Source organism: Erinaceus europaeus, chromosome 5, assembly GCF_950295315.1.
Source record: "Erinaceus europaeus chromosome 5, mEriEur2.1, whole genome shotgun sequence".
NCBI lineage: Eukaryota > Metazoa > Chordata > Mammalia > Eulipotyphla > Erinaceidae > Erinaceus > Erinaceus europaeus.
The window spans coordinates 37,019,484-37,043,655 of NC_080166.1; the positions used below are offsets into that span (position 1 = coordinate 37,019,484).

Here is a 24,172-nt window from a genome sequence, read left to right on the forward strand (position 1 = left end):
GCTTTAAGACAGGTGGCTCCTTTTTACTCTCCACTCTTCTCAGTGACTTTTTTTTTCTGGGGCTCAGTGCTGGCACTATAAACCCACTGCTCCCTGTGGCCAGTTTTTCCCAATTTTTCTTTCTATTATATTTGACAGGACAGAAAGAAATTGAGAGAAGGAGATGGGGAGAGAAAGAAAGATACCTACAGACCTGCTTCACCAATTGTGAAGCACCCCCCCCCACACACCCAAAGGTGGGGACTAGGACTCTAACCTTGAGCATGGTGATATATGTACTTTATCAGGTACACCACCACCCAGACCCCAAGATGGCTATTTATTAATTTGTTTATTCCAATAAACCTATAACTTTTGCTGCATTCTACCTTACTCTCTCCTGGGTCCCCTGTGCATCGTGGCCAGAATAAGGCCCAAACTGTCTTCATTTTCTTTTTCTCTCTTTTTTAAAAATTTATTTTGGGGTAGTGGTTGTTAGCACATGGGTACAGTTTCTCATCTCCCTTTAATAATCTTCTGCAAAACACTCTCATCCCTAGGACCCTGTGACTTAAAGGAGGCCCGTGGTCAGGATTTTGCCAAAGAAAACAGGAAGAAAAAAGACAGGAATGAGGAGAGAAGCTAATTTAGCAAAAGATCATTTAGGACCTCCCCATCTACCACCATCAACAACCCCAGCACTCGTCTGAGCCTGGAGAATCAGGTACCTTGCTCCAGTTGCCCACTTTCCAGCTAGCACAGGGATGGAGATGGCATCTCTTGGTCACGTCAGGACGCTGAAGGGCCTTGCAGTCGGAGTCCACACGAGTGCTGCACACTACGCTCCTCCAGTAGGCCCCCATCCCACATGTGGTGGAGCACTGCAACAGGGAAGAAGGAGATACAGAGGCTGAGAACCACCAAGACACACAGGCCCCCATATGCCATCTCTGGCTTCCAGTGACCTGCCCACAAATCCCTGTTGAAATGCTAATGACGGGATTGTTGGCCCAGGCAATCCAATATCAGTCTCTGTAGGTAAGGTCCAGACAGCAGGAGCTGAAAAACTTCTCCCCAGTCAACTGAAATGAAGAGCCGGGACTGACAAACCCTGGTTTACATGTGGGAGGAACACATGTGCTTATGCAAATTTGCTCCCTTTAAATATAGTCCTGATATGTTTCACTCCCATGTGGAATAGAAATAGCTAAAATAAGCAAGCTGACAATAAATGATAATGAAGTCATTATATTTCTTTTCCTCCCATTTTTCCTAAATATGGGGGAGATTGACAGTACAGTTGTTGAAATATGGGTATAATTTTTTATCTCCCCATGATAGTTGTCTACAAAACACACTCACCTCAATGTATGTCCTTTTTGCTACTGTGCACAGGACCCCAAAGCCCCCAACTCCCAGCTCTCTCCTTTCTCTCTCTTCTCAAAGTCCTTTGGTGCATCTTTATCTCTTAGACTCTGAAAACAATGGTGGTCAGAAGAGGAGCCAGGCCTGGAATATGGGAGAATCTCTTTGGTATGATGACTCTGGAAATTTGGGGTTGGCTGTGGTTGGTCATGTTTATGTAAAAAGGTATGAAACTATACCTTTGAAGACTTTTATTTTAAGAAACAACAACAACAACAACAAAATTCTGGTTGGGGAGCTAGCAGAATGGTGATGCAAATCACTTTCATGCCCAAGGATTTGAGTTTCCAGATTCAGTCCCTAATGCACTTATGATGCCAGAGCAGAGCAGTACTTTGGTAAAAAGAAACAACAACATAATAATAAAATGAAAAACAAAACAGTAGGAAACAAAAACCAAATCAAACTATCTTGGTATGAATGTGGGAGGGAATTTAGGCAAAATGTTTCTTTTACAAATGTTTACCTCAACACCTTCTCTGTGGTAACCAGTATTGCTACAGTGTAGACAAAGAAACTGAATCTGGGAATGCAATATCCCTTATCACAGACAAGGTGGTGAGGAGAGTCCAAGGAGTAAGCCTGGGATTTTCCATATGCAGATGCAAATGGCATCTGTGGCAATGTGTTTCTCAAGCTTCAGTGTCCACAGGAATTGCTCCAGTACCTTGGTAACTGCAGATTCTGAGTCACTAGATTTAGATTGAGGCTGATGACTGTGTTTCTTTCTAGATAATTTATTTATATATTTCCATATATATATATATATTTATTTATATGTGCCAGGGATCAAACCTAAGGCTTCATACATGGGAAACATGAGCTCTACCACAAAGCTGTATACTTGGCCCCCCAGAAAGTTTTCTAATGTCTTCCCAGGCCATGCCAATGCTGGTTGTCCTCAGCTTCGGTTTTAGAATGTAACAAGAAATTAATTTTTTTATTATACAACCCATCACTGATGCATAATTAATCACCCTTTGCCATATTTACAATTTTTATATATCATATCACAGATTAGCATACCAATTTTCTCCCATAATTTATTCTGCTCTGTGTGGCTAATTCTTCTGCACATTTGATTTTTCTGGAATACTATTTCTCAGAAAGGCTGATTTTGTTTTAGCAAAAATGTATTTATGGGGGGGGGGCGGTTGACAGGCAGTGGTGCACCCAGTTGAGTGCACATGGGCACCCAGATCTGAGCCCTCATTCTCCACCTGCAAGGGGGCTGCTTCATGAGCTGTAAAGCAGGTGTCTATCTTTCTATCTTCCCACCCCTCTCAATTTCTCTCTGTCCTATCAACTAAAACAGAAGATAGTGTATTGCTTTACCATATGCAAGACCCAGACTCAAGACTGGCTCAAACCATACTGAAGGAAATTTTGGTGGTGTAGTCTATTTCATTTTCTGTCTGCCTCCTGTATCTCTGTCTCTATTTCTGGCATATGGCTGTGGAATGTAAACTGGGACCTCAAGCATACAAGTTCTGTGCCCTGAGTCAAAATGGCTGTTTTTTAGATGTGGAAAACAGTGACAAGCTTATTAAAATCCCAACAACCAAAGTGAGAGCAGGACTTCCAGGCCAGTAAGAGAGAAACTATAGAGGAAGGGATAAAAAGGAACCATGATGGAACATAGTAACTCATCTATAAGTTGGAAAAAGGCTGATAAAAGGACAAAGGATTACATAGCAGCTGGGGTAGAGTAGAGGTGAGTTTTTTGTCCTCTGCAGCAGCCCTAAACCCACCCCCCATTCCAGAGGTGGCTTGCTAGGGTATGAGAAGCTGCTATGAGAGAGATGATGAAGTTAAACTCAACAAGAAGAATTCCAAGGCTGAACCTTTTTTCAGAGCTCAGAGGGGGTCATCTGAACCAGGGTGGTGGTGGTGATTTATTGCTCTGAGCTAAGGAAATTCCCAAGACTATTTTTTTTTTTGTTTGATTAACAAGTTGCTTGTTTGTTAGATTCTGTTCTGTTTTAATTCTTGCTGGTGTGATCAGTCTTTGCCTCTGCTGTTGCAGTATAGAGTGAGGTTTGTTTGTGATTTCTTGTTCAGGAGAAGTATGGTTTGGCTTTGACTTTCCTCTGTCTCTTGAGTTTATGTTTAATAGTAGTTTTTTGTAATTGTTTTTGCTTTGATTTGGGGGTTGGGGCTTCTATGTAGTTGATTTGGTATAGTTTAATCTATAGGCTGCTTGCTAGTTATTATTATTATTGTTACCTTTGGTTTGTCTGCTTGTTTGCCTTGTTCTCTGGATTGACCAAGTTTTGCTTTTGTTGTTGTTGTATTGACTGGTTATTGGTTGTGTTCTTTATTGTGGAGGAGCTTATTTTCCTTTTTATTTCTTTCTCTCTGATTTGAACATTCTTTGCTTTGCTGCTGTTATTGTTGTACTCAATTTTATTGTAGTGTGATTTACTCTGTAGGAGGAGTTTGCCTTGGTGTGATGTTTCTTTCCTTTTTTCTTCTTCTTTTCCACTATCTCTTGAACTTATGTTTGACAAATGATTTTTTAATTGTCTGCTCTTGCTTTATTTTTGTTTGTTTTTTTTGGGGGGGGTTGCTTGGTTGAATAGTTTTAGTTTAAGTTGCAGGCTGTTTCTTTCTTTCTGGGTTGATCAAAATTTGATTTAGTTGTTGTTTCTGTATTGGCTGTTGGTGATTAGTCGTGTTCTCTTTTGTGGGACGATTTTAGTTTGGTTTGATATAATTTTTTTTTGTTGGTTGGCTGGGTTTTATAAATGTCTTGCTCATATATCCCCAATTCAATTTTAACAAAAAAACACACTTCATCTCATCTTCTGAAGGAAGTGACAGTGATATCATATTAGAACAACAGCTATAGCCAATCCTGAGTCAGACCACAAGATGGCTTCACATATCTAGGAACAGAATAGAGATCACAACATACCATACTAGAACAGTTCTTCTTTTTCTAGCGTTTGCCACTAGAACAGTGAGACCAGGACACAAATTACAAAAGACAAAAAAAAAAATAATAATGGTTAAACCAAAAAAGATCTAATACAACAATGAACCAAGACAAGAGCCCAGAAAAGATTACAAGCAAGCCAGAAGCAAGTAAGAATAAGGGAAGCATCCAAACAATAACTGATGCATTAGTCACAGGAGTAAGGAAAGCTTTGGAGGGAAATAATATCAGAAATAAGGAAATAACAAATGAGACCCTAAAAGAAAACATAAACTATCTTAGGATAATCACAAAACTGAAAGCTGAAATAGGTGAGCTAAAAGGCCAGCTAGTAGAACAAACTAATATTGTAACTAAACAAGGAAAAAAAAATACCCAAACAGTAGAAGCAAGCTGAGGAGAGGGAAAGAAGAATAAAGAAGCAGAAAACAGAATTAGTTATACTGAGGATGAATTAGGTAAAAATAAAAAAGATGTAAAAGAGCTAAAAAAAAAAAGATTGAGAGACACAGAAAACAACAACAAAGACATATGAGATGACCTCAAAAGAAGTAATATATTCATAATTGGCTTACTTGAGGAAGCAAGAGAGGAAGGAGAAGAAATCATCTATAGGAAATAACAGAAGAAAACTTCCCCACTTAAACAGCATAAAGGACATTAAGATTCAAGAATCCCAGACAGTCCCAAATAGAATCAACCCAGATCTGAAGACGTCAAGACATATCACAGTTACAATGGAAAGGAGTATGGATAAAGAAAGGATCCTGAAGGCTGCAAGAGAAAAACAAAAAGTCACATTTAGGGGAAAACCCTTAAGACTATCAGCAAACTTTTCCACACAAACTCTAAAAGCCAGAAGAGAATGGCAAAATATCTATCGGGCTTTCAATGAAAAAGGGTTTTGGCCAAAGATAGTATATCCTGCTAGACTTTCATTCAGACTAGAAGGAGGAATAAAAACCTTCTCAGATAAGCAACAGTTAAATGAAGCAACTATCACCAAGCATTCCTTAAAAGAAATTCTAAAAGACCTCCTATAAACAAGAACATCCCCAAATACTTTTCATATATGAGAGAAAACAAAAAATTGTGGAATAGCTTAAATCCATAATATCAACAAATGTCAGTGGCTTAAATTTGCCCATTAAAAGGAACAGAATAGGAGGATCATCAGAAAACACAACCCAACCATATGTTGTCTGCAGGAATTCTACCTGAAACAACAAGACAAACACAGACTCAAAGTGAAGGGCTGGAAAACTATCACACAAGCTAATGGACCACAAAAAGAGGAAGGAATAGGTATTCTTATCTCTGACACAATCTTTAAAAAGTCTTTAAAATAAATAAATAAAAAGTAGGCATGAACATAAAAATAGTGCTCAGAGGTTCAATCAACCAAGAAGACTTAACAAATACTAATATACATGCACCCAATGAAGGCCCATCTAAATACATTAAACACTTACTGAAAGAGCTACAGTAATACATCAGTAGTATAGCCTAGTAATAGTAGGGCATTTCAAGTCCCCACTCTCACACTTAGACAGATAATCTAGGCAGATAATAATAAAAAAAATCCAAAAGAACTAATTGAAGAGATGGATAGGATAATTGAAGAGATGGATAGATTAAATAAACCATAAAGACTGAAAAAAAGAAACCATAAAGAATGAACCAACTAAAATTAGGGCAGAAATAAATAATATAGAAAACAAGAGAACCATATACAAGATCAATGAAACCAAATGTTAGTTCTTTGAAGAAATAAACAAAATTGACAAACCCGTAGCTAGACTCACTAAAAAAATAGGGGAAAGAGTAGGGGGAGAAAAATCAAATAAATAGAATTTTAAATAATAGGGGAGATATCACAACAGATACCACAGAAATCCAAACTATAACGAGAAGCTTCTATGAACAGGTATATGCCACCAAGTAAGAGAAAGTGGAAGAAATGGAAGAATTCCTAGAAACACATACCCTTCCAATATTGAACCAGGAAAAACTTACATCCTAAATGGATCAGTCACAGATAAACTAATTGAAACATTTACTATGATCCTTCCCAACAATAAAAATGCAGGGCCAGATGGCTTTAGAAATGAATTCTATAAGACCTTCAAGGAAGAGTTAATACCTCTTAAAATTCTTCCAAATGGTTATTGACATAGGAATAATCTCTTCTACCTTCTGTGAAGCCAACGCTATCCTGATAACAAAATCAGATAGGTATATAATATAAAAGGAATACTACATACCAATATCTCTGATGAACATAGATGCTAAAATACTGAACAAAATCCTAGACATCCAGGTACAATAGCATATTTTTAAAAAATTGTTTATCGTGACCAAGTTGTATTTATCCCAGGAATGCAAGGCAAGTTCAATATATCAGTCAATCAATGGGATTCACTTTTGTCAGTTTCTGGTTAGATATCAAGCAATGGTCCCTGATCCAGCTTTCTGGTCTTTTTTCCAGTCATGACATCATCTCCCCAGACAATAACTTAGATCCACCTGCATATCAGATGTCAAATTCAGGAAAAAAAAAAAACTAGTATAGTTATGGGCTCTTTGGAATATAACTAAAATAGGACTACTATCTAAAAAACATAGAGCCCCCAACTCTTCATATGAACTTTTCCAGCCTTTAGGTTCATGATTAGTCAACAATTTGTTTGGCTCGATATGTTAACTCTTTTTTCAGCCACCAGATTCCAGATGCAAACATGGTGCCAACCAGACTTCTTTGGGCAGATGGCCCCACCAATATGTCCTGGAGCTCCACTTCCCCAGAACCCCGCCCCACTAGGAAATGAGAGAGACAGGCTGGGAGTATGGATAGACCTGTCAATACCCATGTTCAGTGGGAAGCAATTATAGAAGCCAGACCTTCCACCTTCTGTACGCCATAATGACCCTGGGTCCATACTCCCAGAGGGATGAATAGAAAAGCTATGGGGGGGGGTTTGGGATGGTATATGGAGTTCTGCTGGTGGTAATTATGTGGAGTTGTACCCCTCTTATCCTATGGTTTTATCAGTGTTTCCTTTTTATAAATAAAAATTAAAAAAAATTAAAGTAGGCAGGAGGAAGTCCGTGGAATGTAGCAAACATGTCCTTTGGTCTGGACTTTTAAAAAATAATTTAATTTTTGTTTATTATTAATTTGTTGGATAAAGACAGAGTAAAATTAAGAGGGTAATGGTATATATGATAGACAGACAGATAGATAGATGAAAGATAGATATAAAGAGGGAGAGATCCCTGTAGCACTGTTTCATTGCTTGTGAAGCTTTACCCAGGCAGGTGGAAGTTGGGGGCTTGAACTCCTGTCTTTACTCACTGTAACATATGTTCAACTCAGTGTTCCACCATCCAGACCCAATCTGGACTTTTCATCATCCTTCCATGTTACTACAATGGGTGATCTCCCAAAAGATACTAGCAACACAGCCCATATAAAATCGGCTCCCAACTATCACATAATCAGTTTCAAGTTAAGAGTGGCGGTAGAGGTTGAAATGGGGTCAGAAAAGGGAGTTGTCAGATGTTTGAGGGAAATTTCATTTTGTTGAAGTGAAGAAGTCAAAACCTGCCTTCCCAATAAATAGGTCAGGTTTGGGGACATCTAGAAGTGAAACTGATCATGAAGTTTCACTTTTTGATAGAAATTATGTCAGAATCATGTGACAATGACTATGAGAGGCCATGAAAAATTGTGTGGTCATTTTTCTTTTTCTGACTGACTAGGAAAGTGAACCTAGATGAACCTGATAAGTGAAAGGTGAATGTTCCATGTCAGCTTGGAGTCTCAAATCACTGCATGGATCCAAGTAAACTTCTGTCTAACCTTCATAGTGGGCCTGGAATCACCTTGCTATGACTTGGGTAAGAAATTAAGTTCTGCTTTGGGGAACTGTAACTTGTTTGACTCTATTTGTTACAGCATTCCAACTCTTATGTGTAAATGCTATGCGTAACACTTCTAATCACCTCTGTATTCTATTGATATGGCATTCATACCATGATTTCTTTGCTAACAATCACATGTTTATGCCTTTCAGTCTTTAATTTTTAAGAATTTAAAATATTTTATTTTACTTTTTTTTTCCCCTCCTCCAGGGTTATTGCTGGGCTCAGTGCCTGCACCATGAATCCACCGCTCCTGGAGGCCATTTTTCCCCCCTTTGTTGCCCTTGTTGTAGCTTCGTTGTGGTTATTATTATTGCCCTTGTTGACGCAATTCGTTGTTGGATAGGACAGAGAGAAATGGAGAGAGGAGGGGAAGACAGAGAGGAGGAGAGAAAGATAGACACCTGCAGACCTGCTTCACCGCCTGTGAAGCGACTCCCCTGCATGTGGGGAGCCGGGGGCTCGAACTGGGATCCTTAAGCCGGTTCCTGCGCTTTGCACCACATGCGCTTAACCCACTGCGCCACCACCCGACCCCCTTTATTTTACTTTTAAAAATTTATTTATTATTGGATAGAGACAGAGAAATTAAGAGGGGAGGGGAAGATAGAGAGTGAAAGGGACAGAGATACACCTGCAGCTTTATTTCACCACTTGTGAAGCATTCCCCTTGCAGGTGAGGACCAGGTGTTTGATCCTGGGCCCTTGTGCACTGTATGGGTGTGTGCTTAACCTGAGTTGCCACTGACTGGCCACAGTATTTTATTTTTTAATAAGCAGGAGATTTTTTTTTAGTGAGAGAAAGAGACCAGAGTACTGCACAGCTCTCATGGCGGTGCTGGGAACTGAACCTGGGATATTGAAGCCTCAGTCATGCAAGTCTTTTGCATAAATATGCAATCACTCCAGGCCTCATCTACTTTTTATATTCTATTTGACCTAGATTGGGCTCTTCTGAGGGCCACAGTGTCTTTACCAGGTGCTTTCAGATAGAAAAATACAAGTTAATTAGTAGCTTCAATTTCCATAACTTTTTCTCTCTGTGTTTGTAGAGGTCATACCTCCAGTCTACCCAGACTAATGCAAGACTACAAACCTTCTTAATTTTGCTTTAGGTATGATTTAGGAAGCAATGATACACTTTTTAAGTAGATAATTATACCTTTTTTATAACTTTAATAGATGAAGAAATACACATTGTAAATAAAGTATATTTTTCATTATGATGTACACTATCTTGTATTCTGAGCATAAGCAGTTTAAACAAAGTTTTGTTGGTTCAGGAAGGATATAGCACAGTGTTCCCCTAGACTGTATTTTTTGTTCAATAATCTGTGATGTATTAATAGTCTCAGCATCAAAAGGTTCAGAGTGAGTGACTGAATGGATAAAAAAGCAAGACCCATCTGTGTTTTTTTAAATATTTTTTAAATATTTATTTATTTACTTTCCCTTTTGTTGCCCTTGTTTTTTATTGTTGTAGTTACTGTTGTTATTGATGTCGTCATTGTTAGATAGGACAGACAGAAATGGAGAGAAGAGGAGGGGAAGACAGGGGGAAAGAAAGATAGACACCTGTAGACCTGTTTCACTGCTTGTGAAGTGACTCCCCTGCAGGTGGGGAGCCTGGGGCTCCAAAGGGATACTTATGCAGGTCCTTGTGCATCGTGCCATGTGCGCATAACCCACTGAGCTACCGCCTGCCTCCCAAGACCCATCTGTTTTATGTGTCCAGGAAATACACACTCAAAAGAAAGACCAACAGAAGCTCTGGGTGACAGGCTGGAGCAACGTATTCCAAGACAATAGTGCAAACAAAAGAGCATGAACAGTTATTCTAATAAGATAAATTAGACTTACAGGCAAAGAAGGTGAAAAGGGACACACAGGATACTATGTATTGGTCATAGGATCAATATAACAGGAAGATATAACTGTATATATGCATGCACCTAAATATTTTAAAAAGGTATTTACTGACCATAAGGAAGACAGCAACAGAAGCAGAGTAATAGTTGGGGATCTTAACAAATCAATCACAGCAAGAGTCAATTCATTATGACAAAAACCAACAAGGAAGGCCTCTAGCCTTAAAAGAAGTCGTAGATGAGTTGAGCTTAACAGATATATTCTCAGAATCTTTCATTCTCGAAAAAATGAATATAAATTCATTTCAAATGCACATAGAGCATTATCAAGGATAGACCATGTGTTAGGACACACAGACAGCCTTAATAAATACATGAATACTGAAACTGTAATAAATTCAGTAGAGTATCAGGATACAAAATTAACACCATTCCTGACCTTTCTATATACAAACAAGGAGTTAGAGGAAAGTGAAATAAAAGATTCACTCCCATTTACACTTGAACTCCCCCAAAATAAAATAACTTGGTGTTAATCTCATGAAGCAGGTGAAGGGCCTTTACAGCAAAAACTATAGGACATTGCTAAAAGAAATAGAGAAGGACACACAGACATGCAGGAGCAATACTTGTTCCTGTATTGGGAAAATAAACATTATTAAAATGGCCATTTTACCAAAATCAATCTACTATTTCAATACAATCCTTTATCAAAATTCTAATGGCATTTTTTAAGTGAACTGAACAACTTGTCCAAAACTTTATGTGGAACCATAAAAGTGCACAAATTACCAAAGCACTTATGAGAAAAAAAGAAAAATATGGAGGTATCACACTTCCCAACTTCAGTTAAACTACAAAGCAACAGCATTCAAAACATCATGGTACTGGAATAAAAATGGACACTTAGGGGAGTCGGGGAGTTGGGCTGTAGCGCAGCGGGTTAAGCACACGTGGAGCAAAGCACAAAGACTAGCATAAGGATCCCGGTTAGAGGCCCTGGCTCCCCACCTGCAGGGGAGTCACTTCACAAGTGGTAAAGCAGGTCTGCAGGTGTCTATCTTTCTTTTCCCCTCTCTGTCTTTCCCTCCTCTTTCCATTTCTCTCTGTTCTATCCAACATCAATAACAACAACAATAAAACAGTAAGAGCAACAAAAGGAAAATAAATATTTTTTAAAATGGACACTTAGATCAGTGGAGCAGAATTTAAAGTTCAGAAGTGAACCCACACATATACAACCACCTAATATATGACAAATGGGTCAAGTAGGGGTAAAGAAGACCTCTTCATGTCTTACTTTGTATATTAATGATTTTCAGCCCCCAAGTTGTAGATGCTGAAATGAGAGACCTACAGTCCTGCTTCACTGCTTGTGAAGCCTCCTCACAGCAGGTGGGGATAGGGGGAGTGAACCTGGGTCCTTGCACATCATAACATATGTACTCCTTTGGGTCTGCCACCACTAGACTCTTGTTTTGTATTTACTCTTTGGAGTTAAAAAGGGACGAAACAGTTAAGGACATGAACTTTATTGCTTTACATTTCCTCCCCCAACACCCACTAGACTATCTTATTCAAGTCCATTTTGAAATTTGCCCAAGAAAGCAACATCCCTAGCCATTCTTCCAAATTACATCAGGCATGGGGTAAGACATGCAACTCTTACCTTACTCCAGTTTCCAACAACCCAGTGGGGAGGGCTGTGGTCCATAGAGAGCTGTTTGTAATTGGAGGTGTTCAGCAAAAAACCTTCAGCAATCAGACCTGTTGCATCTTCCTTGGTCAGGACTGGTCCTGAACTCTGTGTTGGATTCATGTTGCTTGGAAGTTCTGAGGGGTTATGATTTCCTGACTTTTCTGAGGATGCTACCCTGTGGTCCTCTTCTGGATGGAGTGGAGTATTAGTTGGCTTGTCCATGACCATCCCCTCAGCTCTGGGGGTACCATTTTTGAGAACGATAGGCCTTTGGCTGGGTAGAAGTCCTTCCATGACTGTGCTGAAGGATGACCACAAGGATCCCCCTTTGAGATAAGGAGTTGGTGGAGGTTCAAGTGGCACTTCTGTACTTTCTACTGAATCATCATTAGCAGGTACTCTGATTTTAGTCCATGTTACAGAGTTGCCTTCAGTTTCACCCTCAGGCAATTCCCTGTCATCCCCTGAACCACTATGAATCTCCATGTCTGGCTTTTTGGTCAATGTACTGTGAAATGGAGTCACCTGCCACATCAGAGTGTGGGAAGACAACAAATCGGAACCTCTCATGGTTGTGGCTACAAGATTTCTCTCTGAGGTAAGGCTAGTATCCAAAATAGAAACATTCTTTTTATTAGGCTGGGGACTCAAAGACCATGTAGTGAGGGAAGGTTGGGAAGTACTTCCAGTGGAAATGTCCAGTTCAGTTGGGGTTGAACTACTGTGCCACTGCTTCTCATCCAGGTCTCCTCTAGAAGCTGAGGTAGAAATAGGGCTGTCAGTGGTCAGAGCACTTGCTTGCACAGGATCTAAGGCCATGGTCGTGGTGAGAATTCTGGGACTGGATGTGGTGGGAGGGATGGGCGTGATGGGGTCTTGTTTAGGTGTAGATGGCTTTTTTCCATTGAAAAGTGGATTTCTATTGGGTTTCAGAACTCTCCAGCTGGATGGGCATTGCTGCAGGCCACATAACGCTCGGCTATTGGGTTTCCTTGTCACATCACAAGGCTCATTGTGGTTCTTGGCACATGTGACATTGCGAATCCGCACTCCACCACCACAGGAAACAGAACACTGGAAAAGAGAGACCACTGTTAGTTTAGTCGAGTAGAGGCATTGGTTCCTATGCAAAAAATTGACAACAAATCAAAATAGGTCCAACAGAAAGTGAACATTTGAAATAATATATCTTGGTGACCTGGTTAAGCAAATAGGTTATCATGCTCAAGGACTGGGGTTTGAACCCTTGCTCCTCACCAGTAGGGGGGAAGCTTCATGAGTAGTGAAGCAAGTACTAAAAGTGTCTCTCTGTTTATCTCTCTCTTAATTTCTCTCTAGCCTACCAAAATAAAGGTGGGGAATGGCTGGCAAAAGTGAAGGCACTGAACACAGCAATAACCCAGGTGGCAATTAGAAAGAAAGAAACAAAGAACAGCAATAATTTCTTTGTGAAGGCACTGAACACAGCAATAACCCAGGTGGCAATTAGAAAGAAAAATAAATAAATTCTCTAACTTTTCATTTGATTTCTGTGCTCTTTCAAGTCCTCATGGAAGTATTTTTATCCTGGAGACCAGCTGGAAGTTGGATCCAGACAACTTTTGAATTAAACAATACACCTGATCTTTTCTTATTTTTTAAAAAATAATATGGCCCCTGGAGAATAAATCCAGGGTTCTTGTTTTCTAATTGTGTAATATTGATAGTCTTCTGACTCAATTTTCTTTCTTTCTTTCTTTTTTTAATATGTGATGTGAGCTTATTTATAGACACATCAATAACACATAGCTTAAACAATATATTTTAGTGAATTAAAGCATGGTAAAATATGTAGACAAACAAAACAATAACAAATACCAAATTTATCATTTCTTAACAGATGGGATCAGGAAAGGATCTTCAAAGCTGAAGCTTATGCTCATCTTTGAATGTGGATGGTCTGTATGTGGGTACAACTTTACTGTATCTATTTAAACATTGTCCATATTTCATAAATGTTATCCAACAAATATTAGATGCTGATACAATGATGGGAAATTAAACAATATATGTGTCAGGAATTTTAGGGGGAAACTTCATTTTTTCTTGTAGTTATAATCTGTGATTAGCATTTCCTTTGATCTTCAGCATGTGATAGACCATCAATTTAATGTGAAAGGACTAACAGGGTGAGAGAAATAGGCAATATATATTCTCCTCCTCCTGCTGGACCACTTCTTTCTTTTTAAATTTTTTATCATCTTTATTTATTTATTTATTGAATGGAGACAGTCATAAATTGAGAGGGAAAGGGGGTATATTAAGAAATTATTGCTGTTCTTTGTTTCTTTCTTTCTAATTGCCACCTGGGTTATTGCTGTGTTCAGTGCCTTCACTTTTGCCAGCCATTCCCTACCTTTATTTTGGTAGGCTAGAGAGAAATTAAGAGAGAAGAAGAGAGACAGAGAGGCATCTGCAGCACTGCTTCACCACTTACAAAGCTTTACCTCTGCAGGTAGAGACTGGGGGTACAAGTGTGCTCAAGCAGGTGTGCTATCACCACCCAGCCCCCAGAACCAATTCTCTATGTTTTAAGGAGAGAGAGAGAGAGAGAGAGAGAGAGAAACATTATACCATAGCTCCACCATTCATGGAACTCCCCTTGAATGATAATTCAAGGTGGTCCCATGTGGTACCAGGGCTTGAACTCAAGACCTCATGTACTGCCAGTGTGAGGGTCCACCAAATCTATCAGACCTACTTCTGGGTTTTTCGCCTAGTCTTTCTTTCTTTCGTTTTTCTTTTTGCCTCCAGGACTATCCCTGGGCTCAGTGCCTGCACTATAAATCTACTGCTCCTGGAGGCTATTTTTTCCCCTTTGTTGCCCTTGCTGTTTATCATTGTTGGTATTGCTGTCGTTGTTGTTGGATAGGACAGAGAAAAATTAAGAGAGGAGGGGAAGACAGGGTGGGGAGAAAGAAAGACACCTGCAGACCTGCTTCATCCCTTGTGAAGCAACCCCCCTACGAGTGAGGAGCCGAGGGTTCTATCTGGGATCCTTACACTGAAGCACATGCATTTAACCCACTGTGCTACCTTCTGCTTGACCCCCTCGCCTAGTCTTTATTTCTTTTTTTTTTTTTTAAGAATTTATTTATTAATGAGAAAGACAGGCAGAGAGAGGCAAAGAACCAGATATCACTCTGGTACATGTGCTGCTGGGGACTGAACTCAGGACCTCATGGTTGAGAATCCAATGCTTTATCCACTGTGCCACCTTCTGGACCACATCACCTAGTCTTTCTATGAGAAAGTAATTCCAGTTTTCTTAGGGTAGTTATTTCTTTCTTAGGGTAGGATGTTATTTTTAAAACTTTATTTTTATTTATTTGGATAGAATTAGAAATCAACATTAATCCTCCAATAAGGGGGGGAGTCAAGAGGGCAGGGGGAGGTAGAGGGGGAAAAAGAGTGATACCAGCACCACTGCTTCATCAATTGTGAAGCTTCACCCTGCAGGTGATCAGTGGCTTGAACCCAGGTGCTCATGCACTGTAATGTGTGCACTAAACCAGGAGCACCACTGCCCAGTACCTCTGTTGGTGATGTTATTAAGACATTGTCGGGTAGGGGAGACAGGCAGTAGATAGCACAGTGGGTTAAGCGCACATGGCGCAAAGCACAAGGACTGGCGTAAGGATGCCGGTTTGAGCCCCCGGCTCCCCCACCTGCAGGGGCATCACTTCACAGGCAGTGAAGCAGGTCTGCAGGTATTTTCCTCTCCTTCTCTCTTTCTTCCCTTCCTCTCTCCATTTCTCTCTGTCCTATCCAACAACGACATCAACAACAATAATAACTGCAACAACAAAACAAGGGCAACAAAAGGAAATAAATAAATATATGAAAAAGACATTGTTAGGTGTTTACATATTGTCTAGAATCTAATAAGTTAGTTATAATGTATCTTGTCTCTTTGCAGTTAGATAACGCTGGTCGCACCTCAGAAAACCTCACTCAGACACTGTGAATTTGACTGAGACATGGGGACTTCCTTGAGAGATGTAAGCCAGTGGCAGAGCAAGAATTTGACTTATTTCATGGACCGCCACTTCTAATCTGGATAAGTAGCTATTCACTGACTTCACTTATTGATCTGATGAAAGTCTAGAATTCTCAAAAGCTACCCTGAAACAGGAACCATTTACTAGTCATCATTGACTTACAATGATATCTCTGCCCACCCTGTCCAACGCTTGACGTCTCATCACCCAATCTGGCCCCCTATGCCCACACTGAACTTCTCTGTTCCAGACTCTTGGAAACAGAGTTGGCAGTCAGCTGAGGTAAAGAACAAACACCTCATCACAGACCCCTGCAAGCGTCAACCCGGCTTTGACCTAGCACGTTATGATTGGGCCCTCCTCAATCGCTATCGAACAGGCCATGGCCGGTGCGCCGCTATGTCCCATCGCTGGGGAGCCAGAGACGACCCCAACTGCCCCTGTGGCTACAGACAGACTATGACCCACATAGTCAACGACTGCCACCTCTCCAGATTCAAAGGAAGTCTCGAAACTTTACATCAGGCTCAACCTGACGCTGTTGACTGGCTACGGAAGAAGGGCAAACGCTAGAAGAAGAAGAATTGACTTACAGAGTAGTTTTTGGAACAAGATGATACTAGTTAAATGACTATTTTTTTATATATATTTTTTTAATTTATTTTTTTAAATATTTATTTTATTTATTTATTCCCTTTTGTTGCCCTTGTTGTTTTATTGTTGTAGTTATTATTGTTGTTGCAGGACAGAGAGAAATGGAGAGAGGAGGGGAAGACAGAGAGGAGGAGAAAGATAGACACCTGCAGACCTGCTTCACCGCCTGTGAAGCGACTCCCCTGCAGGTGGGGAGCTGGGGTTCGAACCGGGATCCTTATGCCGGTCCTTGTGCTTTGCGCCACCTGCTCTTAACCCGCTGCGCTACAGCCCGACTCCCTTTAAATGACTATTTTAACTGAAAAAAAAAAAAAACAGAATTCTTTTCATTATAAGCTTATACATTCTTCTCGTTTAAATCTAGGGCCTCTTCAAGTCCAGTTTTCAGTTTCCTCTGTATAAGAGAATAATATTGATGGAAGAAACTTTCTTTTGTTTATGACAATCAAGCATAATTACTCACTGATATGTGAATCAGTTCCTTTGAAAAACAGGTTATAGTTCTGAGCTAAGGAGACTATAAAACTAAGGAACAGGTCACAGTAAGGTTGGAGTAAACAAACACATCTGTGATTCTGAGATGTCAACAAAACACTCAATAGCCCTACTCTAAGACTGAACTTCCAAATTTGCTTTGATATAGTAAAATTAAACTTTAATGAATAAAATATTCATGGATCTAGAAATACATAAACACTTTTCACTGAAATGGATTCCATCAACTAAAAATCTGAGAGTTCACTATTCAAGAGATGGCCTCTCCCAGAACTTTCCATGACTTACTTTGGAGCCTGGAAAGAGCAAGCTGCTGGTATGTATTTCCGTAGTTTGCCACAATTTATCTGCCTTTCCTGTTTAGGAATATACTTATGTTTCATCCATTTACTTATCCAAGATTGCTCTCTACTTGTGACATTCAAAGCTGAAGCCCTTGCATTTTCAAATCTTCACTTCATAAACATCTACTAGTCCAACTAAATAATCCTCCTCTGTGTTTGAACAGTTTCCCAGGCTGGAGGCCTCATTCTTTATTTTGGGAGAGCTGATTCACAAAGGCAGCCTGGAGTAATGCCAATGGTTCCCAAATAGTAGTGCATAGTACCCCACTCCTTCCCCACTGAATTTTTATCTCACAGGAAATGTCACAGTAGGTAGCAATATAGCAGAAAACTCATTGACTTTGTTTTCTCTCTCTCCATTCCAGTTTTGTTTGCTTTGACTTTAAATGTTTCTAATGGCCATAGAGAAGTAACACATCATTGTGCAGTTTTTAAGCATCTTTAAAAAATTCAAAAATGGGGAGTCGGGCTGTAGCACAGCGGGTTAAGCACAGGTGGTGCAAAGTTCAAGGACCGGTGTAAGGATCCCGGTTCAAGCCCCCTGCTTCCCACCTGCAAGGGAGTCGTTTCACAAGTGGTGAAGCAGGTCTGCAGGTGTCTGTGTTTCTCTTCACCTCCTCTCTCCATTTCTCTCTGTCCTATCCAACAACAATGACATCAATGATGACTACAACAATAAAACAACAAGGGCAACAAAAGGGAATAAATAAAAATAAAATAAAATAAATTCAAAAATGGCGGCTGGGGAAGTGGCTCAGCAGTAGAGGGCATGGCTTATATGTGTGAGACCTTTGGTTCAATTTTCCATACTGGATAAAATAGCAGAGTAGTACTCAGGTCTTTCTAGGTATTTCTTTTTACTACAGCCTATGCTAATAACTTCATTTTAATATTACTACCTTTAATACCTAACATTACTATATAGACCCTATCTCCAAATAGGACCACATTCTAAGGTATAGGAGGAAAACTAGTATTTTATGGTGTGAGGATGGGAAAAACACTAAGTTTCTCTTTCCAAACAATTAAGAAAATTGTTCTCCCAAACAATTAAGAAAATCCCAAAGTACATGTGTATGTGCCTTTCACCTCACATTGGACTAGAAGGCCCCTTTTTGCCATTACTATGGTATTTCTCCCATGTAAAACTTAAAGAAACCTTAGCTTCTTCATTTGTAAATTAGTCTATACCCACTTTTCAAGACTTCTGAGGGGATGACATGCAATATTAGTTCTAACTCAGTGCATAATATATTGAAGACAAGTGGCCACTGGAAGCTTTTATTGTTACTTATATAGTATTTTATCATAGTAATAACAATGATAAGAACAGAGGGCTTGGGTGGATGTCTCTCTAGAGACCTGTGTTTGGGAAGCTGAGGTGAACAGCTGTCTGATGTATTTTTCTGTAAAGAAAAAGGAACTCTGTTATATTGCTAATGGGATGCAGATTAGTGCATCCCCTTTGGGTAATTTATGATCTAACAATACCACTCTTAGACATTTATCCGAAGGACACTGAAACACTAATTTGAAAGAACATATGCACCCCTGTACCCTATACACTGTAATCTTATAACCTACTATTAATCTCTCTCTCTCTCTCTCTCTCTCTCTCTCTCTCTCTCTCTCACACACACACACACACACAGAAAAAACAGCTGTCTGAAGATGTGACTGTGTGACTATAAGAGCACACCTAGAAGATACGTGGAGATATATGAGTTTATAGCTGGGATCTTTCCATTTCAGATTTCCTGAGGTTGACAGATAGATGGATGTGTTTCTTCAATAACCAAATTACAAGTACTAAATGACTTTACTCATTGTGAAAATTTGCACAACCTTAAATTATAAAGCAGGAATAAATAATAGCTACCCAACTCGTGATTTAGTTACAGTAATTATATTTTATTTTTAAAACAGAATGCCCCCCTTTCTTTATTTTATTGCCACCAGGCCTGTCACTGGGGCTCAATGTCAGCACTATGAATCCACCACTACCAGCGGCCTTTTATTTTTTCTATTTTATTTGATAGGACAGAGAGAAATTGAAAGGGGAGGAGGAGATAGAGGAGAGAGAGAGAAAGGCATCTGAAAACCTGCTTTACCATTCATGGAGCTTTCCTACAACAAGTGAGATGCAGGTCCTTATGCTGATCTTTCCACCTAGTACTATGTGCATTTAACTGGGTGTGCTACTTCCTGACCCTCAAGAATGCCACTCTAGAGCAGACATTGCAAAGTGGCTCCCATATGTAAATTTGGTCCAATGACATAAATTTTTTTGTCTGTTCAATCTTTTTTTTTAATGTGACATTAAGGAATAAATTAAAGGACTCACACATCTGTTATATTACTGAGAAGCCTCCCTGGTATAATATTTTAAATTATATATTGTTAGAAAGTGAGACACAGAGAAAGAGAGGACAGAATACCTTGCCATTCATGAAGTTCTTCCTGTGACATCCATAATGTGACAGAGCTCAAACCCAAGACCTCACACAGAACAGAGTGAATGCTGTAGCCATTGTGCTATTCCCTACCACTGGTCTGTACAACATGCATACAAACAAATGAAATATAGAAACTGGATTCATGGTCAGCATTGAACAATGAGAAGATTTCAAGCTAAAATTCCAGAATCTTTAGCTTCCCCCCACCTGGCACTATAGTGTCCATACCCTTTTTAAAGCTTCCATAAATACTGGCACCATTTCCAAGTGGTACAGTAAAACTTAGTGAGTGGAGAGCTGGGTCTAGGAGGAGTTCATATATTCTCTAGCAAACCTACCACTTATCCTCCATTAGTTTCCTTGATTTACCCTCAAGAGAGAGTTTTCCTAATAATAGTGGCTGCTACTCCTTACCACAGGGGCAAACGGTGGCTACTGGGTCAGTGTCAGCTATCTACCAAGTATAGCAACCTGAAAACTGAATTTCTTTTCCTCATTGTCATGTCAGAGCGTGGAGCCCTGTTTTTATATAGTCAGGCACACACTTCTTTTAGTACATCTTCTGACTGTGTTTATCTCCATAGGAGCTGTCAAGCCCTTTAGATGAGATAAATTCAGGACACAGCATCACACTTAGAATTCATCTCAATTGGGAGTTTCACAATTCTCCAAACAAACATCTGCTATCATTACCTTATGTCCTTACCTTATAATTTTAAAATCTGTACTAGGTGTGCAGCTTTCCAGTCTGCTAATGTTCTCCTAGGGAGTTATTTTGCCCTCTCTTGCCACCACTTACAGATTAAGCCCTCTGGAGGGAGCCCACTGAGAAAGAGGTCTTCTGTTCAATTAACTGACTCCACCAACCTGAGGGAAATTTGAGGGAGGGGTCTCACACTTGTCTCAGAGCTACAATGTTAAGAGCAAAATTTAAAAATGTAGGTGAGTGCTTATCAGGGAATCTGGGCTAAAGGTCTTAACAGAGAAACAGATGGTGCTTCAGACATAAAAATGTTGAAGGACTAGAATAGTTTGGGAACCCACCAAATCACTAAAGCATCCAGAGACCACAACTCTGCCCAGACTTCCAGCTCTATCCAGTTGAGAAACTTCTCTAAACAGCAAGGAATATCAAAGATCACTTGAGACTGCAACATGACGAAACCAGGACTACTTTGGTAACCCACCAAGTCACTGGAGTGAGGGATTAAGCTTTATAGTTACTTATAGGTAAAAAGCCCTCAGGCTACCATAGCCAATAGGGAAGAAAAAGAACAAAAGAGGCCTTAAAAGCCACTGTGATTCAACTCAGGGACTGCAATAACATTGAAATAACTGTTAATTTCCACAACTGTGAACTCTAAGTACCTTATTTAGATACAAGTCAATCCAGGCAAGAGTGATCAGTGGACTGAATAGTACTGAGAGAATGAGCTAATAACACATTATAATGGTTAAACCAAGGAGAAATATTGGAGGAATGAACTAGGACAAAAGTCCAGCTTAAAGCCCTCCAAAAGTAAAAACACAAAAGAATGAGATCAATATCCAAATGCTAGTTGAGGGATTAATCAAAGAAATGAGTAAAGAGTTTGAAAGAATTGTCATAAGAAATGCAGAAACAACAAATGAGACTCTGAAGAAAGCACTAACTATCTTGAGGTAATTAGAGAGCTGAAAGTTGAAATAGTTGAGCTAATAGCACAACTAGCTGAACAAGCTAATACAGTATCACAACAGTGCAACAAAGTAGCTGAGCTATAGAATACTACAGAAGGAATAGAATGAATGAGGCAGAAAACAGAATTAGCAAGATTGAGGACAAATTAGAGAAAACTAAGAAAGAAGATATCTCAAAAAAAGATTAAGAGATACTGAAAACAACAACAGAAACATATGACATTAAGAGATACTGAAAACAATAACAGAGACATTCTGACTTCAAAAGAAATAATATACACATAATAGGCCTACCTGAGGAAGAAAGAGAGGGAGGAGAAGAAAGCATTCTATAGGACATAATAGATGAGAATGTCCTTACTCTAGACAACATAAAAGCCATAAAGGTTCAAGAAGCCTAGATGGTCCTAAATAGAATTAACCCATACTTAAAGACACCAAGACATATAACATTTAGAATGAGAAGGAATAAGGATAAAGAAAGGATCCTGAAGGTTTTAAGAGAAAAAAGAGACTTACAGAGGAAAACCCATAAGATTAGCAGCAGATTTCTCCACATAAACACTACAGGCCAGAAGAGAATGGCAAGATATCTATTGAGTGCTCAATGAGAAAGGCTTTCAACCAAGACTACTGTATCCTGATAGACTGTCATTCAGACTATATGGAGGAATAAAAACCTTCTCAGACAAGCAACAGTTGAAGGAACCAACTATCACTAAGCCTGCCCTGAAAGAAGTTCTGAAAGGTCTCTGATAAACAATCAGATCACCATAACCATACCAGAACACTCTAAAAATCTTCAATAATGGCATTAAAATATCTTCAATCTATAACATCAATAAATGTCAATGGCCTGAATTCTCCTATTAAAAGGCACAGAGTAGGAAGATGTATCAGAAAACACAACCCAACCATTGGTTGTTTGCAGGAACCCCCACGCCAAGTTCAACAAGATAAACACAGACACAAAGTGAAAGGATGGAAAACTACCATACAAGCCAATGGACTACAAGAAAGGGGCAGGAATAGATATGCTCTTATCTTACATGATAGACCTTAAAATAAATAAATTTTAAAAAGATAGGGATGAACATTACTTAATGCTCAGAGGATCAATCAATCCAGAGAATTTAATGTTTATCAATATCTATGCACCCAAGGAGAGGCAATCTAAATATATCAAATTTCTACTGAAAGAGCTATAGTAATATATTAACAGCAACACAGTAATAGTAGGGGACTTAAAACACCCCATTCTCTGAATTTCAGAGATCATCCAGGCAGAAAATCAATAAAGAATTGAAGTAGATAGGGAGTCCAGTGGTAGCAAAGTGCAAGGACTGACATAAGGATACCAGTTCGAGCCCCCGGCTCCTCACCTGCAGGGGAGTCACTTCACAGGCAGTGACACAGGTCTGTAGGTGTCTGTCTTTCTCCCTTTCTCTCTCTTCCCCTCCTGTCTCCATTTCTGTCTGTCCTAACAACGACAACATCGATAACAACAACAACAACAACAACAACAATAAAAAACAAGGGCAACAAAAGGGAAAATAAATATATATAAAAATTAAATAAAATAAAGAATTAAAGTAGCTAAATGAAGAAATAGATAAGCTATAAAGATTGGACATTTTCAGAGTATAAATGGTGATTTCACTGTTTTCAGCTCATCGTGGATGGAGCTTGAAAAAATCATGTTAAGTGAAATAAGTCAGAAATAGAAGGATGAATATGGAGGACCTCACTCACAGGAAGAAGATCAGAAGAGAAAACACTAAGCAGTACTTGGACTGGAGTTGGTGTGTTGCACCAAAATAAAAAACTCTAGGGAGTAGGGCTGTAGCACAGCAGGTTAAGCGCAGGTGGCGCAAAGCACAAGGACCGGCATGAGGATCCTGGTTTGAGCCCTGAATCCCCACCTGCAGGGGAGTCGCTTCACAGGCGGTGAAGCAGGTCTGCAGGTGTCTATCTTTCTCTCCCCCTCTCTTTCTTCCCTACCTCTCTCCATTTCTCTCTGTCCTATCCAACAACTACGACAATAATAACTACAACAATAAAACAACAAGGGCAACAAGAGGGAATAAACAAATAAAATAAATATTAAAAAAAAATACTCTGGGATGGGGAGGATTGCTGGGGGGAGTTCAGGTCCTGGAACATGATGGCAGAGGACCTAGAGAGTGTTGTATTTTTGTGTGGAAAAATTTTATGCATGTATAAGCTATTATATTTACTTTTGACTGTAAAACATTAATCCACCAATAAAGAAATAAAAAATGTTGAATGCATAATATTAGAAATTAATAAATGAATGGTTGACACTCATATTAAAATCAGATACAGAAGAAGCTGAAACTCTTAGATACTTCCCATGGATTGAACTTATCAAAGACACATTCAATTGGAGTCATAATCCCCCTCACAACTTCCCTGTGTACTTCAAAAATTATCTTATTTGGGGACAAAGTCTTTAAAATGACAGTACAGCTAAACATAGATCACTAGAAAGGACTCCAATCCAATGGGAATGTTGTTCTTATAAAAAGGTGAAATTTAGAGGTCTCAGGAGACAGCATAATGTGAAGCAAAAGCCTTTCACACTTGAGAGTCTGAGGACCCAAGTTCATTCCCTAGCACCACCATTAGAGCTGAGCAGTGCTCTGATTT

At 39.4% G+C, this 24,172-nt stretch overlaps 1 protein-coding gene across 2 annotated transcripts in view; it reads right to left on the reverse strand.

Moving 5' to 3' along the window:
- Window positions 1-24,172, reverse strand: part of ADAMTS12 (ADAM metallopeptidase with thrombospondin type 1 motif 12) — a 422,633-nt gene that overhangs the window by 43,937 nt on the left and 354,524 nt on the right. For both annotated transcript variants that reach the window (XM_007535890.3, XM_060191210.1), the window contains 2 exons: window positions 11,804-12,907; window positions 708-860 (listed from right to left, as the gene is read on the reverse strand). In XM_007535890.3, coding sequence (XP_007535952.2) covers window positions 708-860; window positions 11,804-12,907 — 1,257 coding nt within the window. The remainder of the gene's footprint in view (window positions 1-707; window positions 861-11,803; window positions 12,908-24,172) is intronic.